General features: G+C 45.4%; 1 protein-coding gene across 1 annotated transcript; it reads right to left on the bottom strand.

Moving 5' to 3' along the window:
• Positions 1 to 1,596: 1,596 nt before the first annotated feature.
• On the bottom strand, positions 1,597 to 7,109 carry Serpina3bl-ps1 (serine (or cysteine) peptidase inhibitor, clade A, member 3B like, pseudogene 1). The gene is made up of 4 exons (XM_087555014.1): positions 6,474 to 7,109; positions 4,412 to 4,685; positions 3,326 to 3,476; positions 1,597 to 1,797 (listed from the first exon to the last, which is right to left on the bottom strand). The coding sequence occupies exons 1-4, from the start codon at positions 6,502 to 6,504 to the stop codon at positions 1,597 to 1,599; spliced, it is 657 nt and encodes a 218-aa protein (XP_087411140.1). The 5' UTR covers positions 6,505 to 7,109.

Here is a 7,109-nt window from a genome sequence, read left to right on the forward strand (position 1 = left end):
TTCCAGGTCTTTTTTTTTGTTCTCTGTGACATATCAGGAGTCTCCTTTTTTCATCCGCCTGCCTACCACCAGCTCATGATAGCTCATGAGCAGACTCAGGGTTTGGCGAAGTTTGCCTCTGTAGCATCAGGAAACTTGTAGTGTCATAAATTCTAGCTGTGTGTCATAGGGAAATGACTAAGTTCTGTGCCACAGTTACCTCTTCCATAGAAGATACCGATGATATCATGTAGCACAGAGAACCATCACAGGAATCACAGAATGTGAGTGACAATCTCTACTGCCCTGTTGTCACCAGAGGCTACTCTCTGCCAACAGGACTTGAATAAATACTGTCACACTCAGTGCAGTCACATGTTTATTGATCCTTTGCTAGTGCCCTTTTCCTTTTGGGTAATGAAGTTGGAGGTGTCTATCTCTCCTGTGCAGTTGTTTAGCTGGGAACATAGGGAAAGGCTACCACTCTTCCCTGAGGAGGAGCTCTTGTGAGGGAGAAGCTGGTATGACCCACAGGTCCCATGCAGCTGCAAGACACCCAGCACTCCGCACAAATGCACCTTGGTCTCCTCTCCTCCTCTATCTAGGAGCTAACCTACCCCAACCCTTGAGCTGAATCAGCCACTCCTCTGTCCAGATTTGTTTCTGATATTCCCTGAAGCTTCCCCCAATGACATTCCACATGCCTTCTGCATGGTAGCCACACATATTTATTCCTAAGACAGGAGTCATGGTTGACTCCTGCAAAGCTCCTTGTGGCTCTGAAACATTAGAGGATCTCACAGGACCAGGCTCTTTATCATCTAGTGTCTTTTCTGCACTTTTCCTAAATGGACCTCATCTCAGATTCTAAGAAATAGCTTCATTGTTCTTTGTCCTACACAAGATATTCTTTTTGGTTATCTGACTACCATCACTGCCTCCTCTTTCTCCTCCTCCTCTTCCTCACCTCACTACCACCACCACCACCATCATCATCATCACCATCACTATCACCCCAGCTCTTACCTTCTAAACCCAGGTCTCTTTGTGTGCTTTCTGTGAAGCATCCAGAGTCTTGTCACCATTATTGTGATGCCTCAGGACCAGACTCTTGACTTGGTGAAGGTTGTCCCTGTGGCATCAGAGAACTTTGAAATCCATAATGTCTAGCTGTGATTCATGGGGAAATGAGTGAGGTTTTGGGTGCCTCAATTTCCTCATCAATGAAAGTGACTCATAATGGCAGGTGAATCACAGGAGTCACAGAGTGCAAGTGACAATCTCCATGTTCCTGTTGTCAGTAGAGGCCACCCCCTGCCAACAGGAGCTGAGGGAACACTGCCTAGACACGTTCTGTGCAGTTGTATGTTTATTGACCATTTGTTACTATTCTTTCATTTTGGGTGGTGATGATGAAGAAGATTTCAGTCTCGGGAAGATGAGCTAGTGATGCCAACAGGACTGGGATCCTGTCACAGACCATCCACAAGCTCCCGTGAATGTATGACCACTAAAGTTATCAAGGTCACTGAACAATTACAAGCATGTTACAGCCAATCAGAGGATGGAAGTCAAAAAGGACATAGACTTGGAAAGAAGCCCACCACTTGGGCAGTTCTAGTTTTCTAAAGGGTTGACAACCTTAGGCATAAAGTGGACAAGCATAGATCCTGGTTTTAAAACAACGTACAATAATTCCCTGTTAATTTCAAGAATTGTCTGGTTAATTTTTGTAGAGAGGAAGTTGTATTTGACTCTTGTGTTTGCATTGGCTTCTGTGCTTGACTCAGTCATGTCTAGCACAGCCTTTTGGACCATCTGTGGAGAGAGAAACACATTACTCACTGGATACCATGGAGAGCAGGAAAGGGGTCTGGAGCAAGCAGTGAGGGCTGGCCTCATCAACTGGTGATTATCTTTGCTCCTTCCATGAACTTTAACCCTGGTGTTCCAAGCTTCTACTCAGGGTGTGAGATGAGGCATGTCCTGATCTGCTCAGTGTCTAAAACTGTGCTGCCCTCAAACCCACTAAAACAGGAGGACAGGATTAGGTAGTGATTGAAATTTCCCCACAGGCAGCTTCCCAAGAGCCCCACAGGGATCAGGCAGTGTGCTTGCCGACAGCTCAGGTTTCTGCTGAGGTTTGGCCTTTTACTATCTATGTAATGCTAAGAGCAGGCCCCCAGAACTGGGTTGTTCCAGAGAAGAGAGGGTCTCTGAACTTAGAAGCTACATGACCCTGTCTCCAAGTTATTTCTGATTGACAAATAAAGATGACAACAGGCAATAGTTGAGCAGAAAATACGTAATTGGGGTGTAGGTTCTCTGGCGTGGGTGTCCAAGGAGAACCATAGGGAAGAAGAACTGCAGGAGAAAGAAGGGAGTAAATCCCCATGGGTCCATATTCAAGAAAATGTAGCCCTGAGGGCTGTCCAATTGGAGTTAAGAGAAGCCCAGATGCAAGGTAGTAAGTAATAACTCTGGGTTTTGATAGGAAAGTAGATTCTAATTGTGTAGAGGCTAAGCCACTGGCGGCTATTGTGCTATCTAAGGGTTATTGCAAATATAAAGGTTATACAGGTCTTTCATAGAGAAATTTAAATTGCTAAGATGGGACAAAATCCTTGGCCGGGATTATATATTTTCTACAACAAGTTTCATCATCTTTCCTGCTCCAAACTCCTTGTGATGTATACCAGCTTTGCACAGGGCCTGGCTTCACATTTCCAGACTACAATTGCCAGGTGGTACAGATCGTAGCCCAAGGCTCTGTGTGGGCCCTGGACAGAATACTAGGCACCAACAGGTTGCACACCTAAATGTTTTATGAGGGTTTAAGAGCATCCATCGTCTCTCCTATTCTTAGGGATTTTTTTTGTCCATTAGAATTGCCATTGATCCCTTTCTACTACCTTTACAGACATGATTACATGTGCTGGTCAAATAGTATTGGTCTAACACTGCTTTGAAGAAGCTAAGGCCCTGCAGGGGATTGTGGCTGGCCCTGCGGTGGATTATGAGTGTGCTGAAACTGAATTGTGGTTGTCCCTGCATTGGACTGTGGGGAGCTCTTCTGTGTAGCACAGGTTGGGACCCTGCACATGTTTAGATCTAAAACCAAGCACAGTCACTTTCCCTTCTATTGACTTCTGAATGAGTTCCAGTCCTGAGGTTGTAGAGATGCTGGCTGCTCTGAGGAGTACCTCGTCTATTACTTATATCTCCTATGATGAGAGATATCAGGCATGCATGTTTTATCACACAATGAACATCCCCATATGCCCACATGGCCTTCACTGTTTATATTCAGGACCCAAAGTGAATGACTCTGTGATCCTTGTCTTACCTGAGACACTCTTATGTCCTTGGTTCCTGTGATCCCTGACTGGTCAGCCTGTGTGGAGAAGACTTCCCTGATGCCCAGCTCTGGCAGGATGTCCTCCAGTCTGTAGTGTTGGGATAAGGAGAACTTGGGTATGTGGAGCTCATCTGTCTTCCTGAGAATAAAGGAGAAATCGAAGAGCCAGTAGAACCTGTGCCCAATCAACACAACTTATGCCTGAAGGGCAGCATTCAATACAGCCCTCTCGCTGGAGAGGATTCTTCCTTTCACCCATGCCAAACCATGTGATTTTTCTCTTCCTAATGTATGAATCATTCATCAGGGCTTGAGATATTTGCATTAGACAGGCAAACTGTCTTAATACTAGCTGTTTCTTGACTGAGAATGTTTTCCTCCTAGAGCCACAAAATGCAGCCCTTCCCTGTCATGCTGACCCTCAGACATCACCTAATGACCCTATTATTCACAAATGGACACCACATCAGACTCCAGCATTCCTTACCCTTGGTTGTCATTCTCAACCTTACCACTGCATTCAACCTGACGTTTAATGTATTAAAAAATGATGGGTTCTATTAGCATTCTCCACTGTCTCTTCTTCAATTACAAGATAACTCACAAGGATGAGAATTTTTGCCCATTCATCTGTGATACTCTTTCAAAGTCTAAGTCATAGCTTGGCCCATAGTAGGTCTTCTAGACAATTCAATGGATGGTGAATGAATGGCTGATAAGTGGATGAAACTGCTACACAGGGCACAGCTGATTCTCAGAGTTGATATCTCACCACAATTCCCTCTGCCTTCCAAAGACACATTTAAGTTTTCTTGTCATTTCTAGCCTGTTAGAGACAAAGGAAACCTCAGCTCCTTGGTCAATCTCATCTCGTTTTGTAAACAAACAAACAAACAAAAACACAGTAAAATCAGCCCACCAAGCAACTCAGACAAGCAGAGGTGAATTCAATTCATCTCCACCTGAACCGTGCTGACACTTTAACCATTATACTGGGAATAGGTGAGACTCTGAGGTACAGGGACACTGGCTCTCGGGACAACTGCAGGACAGGGATCAATAACAGCTCTGGACCTGGGCCTCAGAGACACCTTCCCCTTCCTCAAGGTCTCTGGTTGTAAGATGGCTTCCACCTGCTCCATCTTGCCCTGCTCAGGGGGGATGAACATGGCCTTGCCATCATCTTCATAATTCAGCTCCACCACAGTACATTTCAGCTCCTCATCTGGGAAGCAGGATATTCTCAGATTCTCAATTTTCTCCATGGGCTCCTTCACAGGCCTCCTTTTGTCCGATATGAGTTTTCCCATGAATGTGTCATCAGGGTCAAATGACACGTTCCATTTGCCTAAAGATGAGGCAAATCACCAGAATGTAACAGCCACAGAAACACTTCTCTCCCTGCCCATCTGTGCTCAGCTTTTGAGCTGTGACAGCAATCTATCCATCTTAAGTCACTCAGAATGTCCCTAAGGGTGGCATAGACGAAACTGGAACAGTCTTGGCAGTTGTACAACTTGTTTATAATGGGGATCCAGGCTTAGGATGGAAAGGGAACCCCAAAACCAAAGCTTAGCTACATGACCTCCTGACACAGTCAGGGATCTATGGTGGAGTGTGTAAGGGAGACAAGAGTGAATGTGATGAGATTGGAGACAGGAAAGAGTAGAGGGTCCTGGCTTCCTCAGAGGAACCATGTCTAGAAGGCAATGGCTTATGGGACAGGTGATGGGGGAACAGCATGGACTGGGTTCTCCCATATCACAATCAGTTCAATATTCCATAGATGGTGGCTAAAATACGGGTATGAGTCCTTATCCTACACACGGGCTATGGCCTACACCAACAATCATAGGTTCAGCTCAGTCTTATCCCATATTTCTAGTTCATGTCTGCTGAACAAATGTACACACTAGGACTTGGTGATGAAAGAATTTCTTACTCTTGGCTTCTCACAGCCTGAACATACATCCCAGCTAACACCAAGCAGGACTTGAGTTTGTGTCCTGGGGAGAGTTGAGAAAGGCATGCCCTGTAGTCTAACCCTTCAGCTGTCACATGGCTTCCACCATTCCCAGGCCATAGCAGCTCTGAGGCCATCATGTCCTGCTGTTCTCTTGTGCTTCTGTGCTTTGACCTGCTGTCCTACATTTATGTCCATTGCCACCTTGATTTTCTGACTGGAAACCAGGTTTGATCTCCCTCTATCCTAGACTAACTTTAATTAGCACCAAATCCACCCATGGTCTGGTTACATCATGACTTCTATCAGGCAGCAATTTCTGGGATGTCACCTTGCTCCCTGATCTCTATCAGGCAGGGAGTAGTGTGTATGGAATCCTTGGATTTTCTCCAACTACACTTACCCATAATGTCTCCAGTTGAGTCACTAACTTTCATGGACCCAAGTCCTAGCAGATTCCCTAGTCCAGAAATGTGTCTTGGAAATTCTGGTCCTTTCATATATCAATTTTATATAAAAATCAAATTCCAAGAAGTAGCCAGACATTAACACAGAACACTGTCTGATGACATTTCCCTTTTCTAATGAATTTTCCCCAGTCCCTGCTTCTCCATGCACAAAAGTAGCTCATTACACTATAGGCTCAGGAGAGAAGTCATATGTAGGAGCTGCCCTGAGGGCTCTTCATTAGTTTTGGGTACTTTTTGATTACTTTCTCCTTAATATTAGTGTAGCTGGATCCTTTAAGTCAAGAATTCCACAGAGACTCTGTTGGAGACCTAGGCTCTCCAGATGGACGGATACCTCATATAAGCACATACTAGAAATGAATGCTGTGGCCAGACTGAGGGATCCCATTAGTGTAGGAGTAGCCAGGGCTTCGACCTACACAGGAGGTCTGTAGAAGATATGGCATTGTGCTAGTCACTAAGTTTAGGTCACAGCCCAGATAAAGCTTCTTAGATTGACAGTTCAGTGTTTCTGTTGGGCATGTCTCAGGAATTACATCAATATTTGAAATAATTCTCAGGAGAAGTAAGGGCTTAGTGTAAGAAGTAGTTAAACACAATATCTCTGAGACCCTGGGCTCCTCCTCTCCAGTGGTCACTGCAAGGGCATGGGTTCTCAGGAAACTTCCTCTTTCTCCACTTGCCAACCATTGTTGACTCTCACCTCTAAAAAGGAGGTAATTCACCAACACCATGGATGTCCTCTCCTCCAGGTCTCAGACCAGTTCGTTGATCCTCCTCTGGATCTGAGTGCTCACATAGTCATTGATGAGCTTTTCAGCCTCACTGGGCTGCTGGAAGTCAGTCATGAAGGCCTCAAACTGGTACAGAGCCCTTGCCTTCTCCTTGAACTCAGTCAGGATCTGCAGGTGCTTTTCAACAAACAGGGCATTGCCTATGCTGATCTGTACCTGGTCATCTGGCCAGTTGATCCTCTGTAGGAGGTGACCAAAGCCCTAGTGGATGTCTGCTTCAGGGTTCTCTATGAGATTGAACTTGAGACCTTCTAGAATCTCTTGCAAGGTGTTGCCCTTTGCTCCTTGACATAAGGAGGCCAAGGAAGTTGTGGTGCCAAGTGGGGAGAAGACAATATTTTTATGTGGGTTCTTAAAGCCAGCTTCTTGTAGAGGCTGAAGGCAAAGTCAGTGTTGAAGGAATCCAGTGTTAGACTGTCCAGTTGTTTTCGGGTGTCTTGGTCTTTCTGGACTTCAGTATGCCTTCCTAGTGTGACATCTGAGCAGCAGAGGACAGCAGGGCAGATCCCAGCCATCAGGAGGCACAGAGCTGCAATGAAGGCCAT

Source organism: Rattus norvegicus, chromosome 6 (assembly GCF_021556685.1).
Source record: "Rattus norvegicus strain SHRSP/BbbUtx chromosome 6, alternate assembly SHRSP_T2T, whole genome shotgun sequence".
Lineage (NCBI taxonomy): Eukaryota > Metazoa > Chordata > Mammalia > Rodentia > Muridae > Rattus > Rattus norvegicus.

Excerpts from the sequence above, each read along its gene's own strand:
- Serpina3bl-ps1 (XM_087555014.1), bottom strand. The coding sequence starts at position 6,504 with ATGGTGTTGGTGAATTACCTCCTTTTTAGAG. Across the intron at positions 3,477-4,411 it reads AAGGTGTCTCTGAGGCCCAG|GAAGACAGATGAGCTCCACA; the intron begins GTCCAGAGCTGT and ends CTTTATTCTCAG. Across the intron at positions 1,798-3,325 it reads AGGACATAAGAGTGTCTCAG|ATGGTCCAAAAGGCTGTGCT; the intron begins GTAAGACAAGGA and ends CTCTCTCCACAG.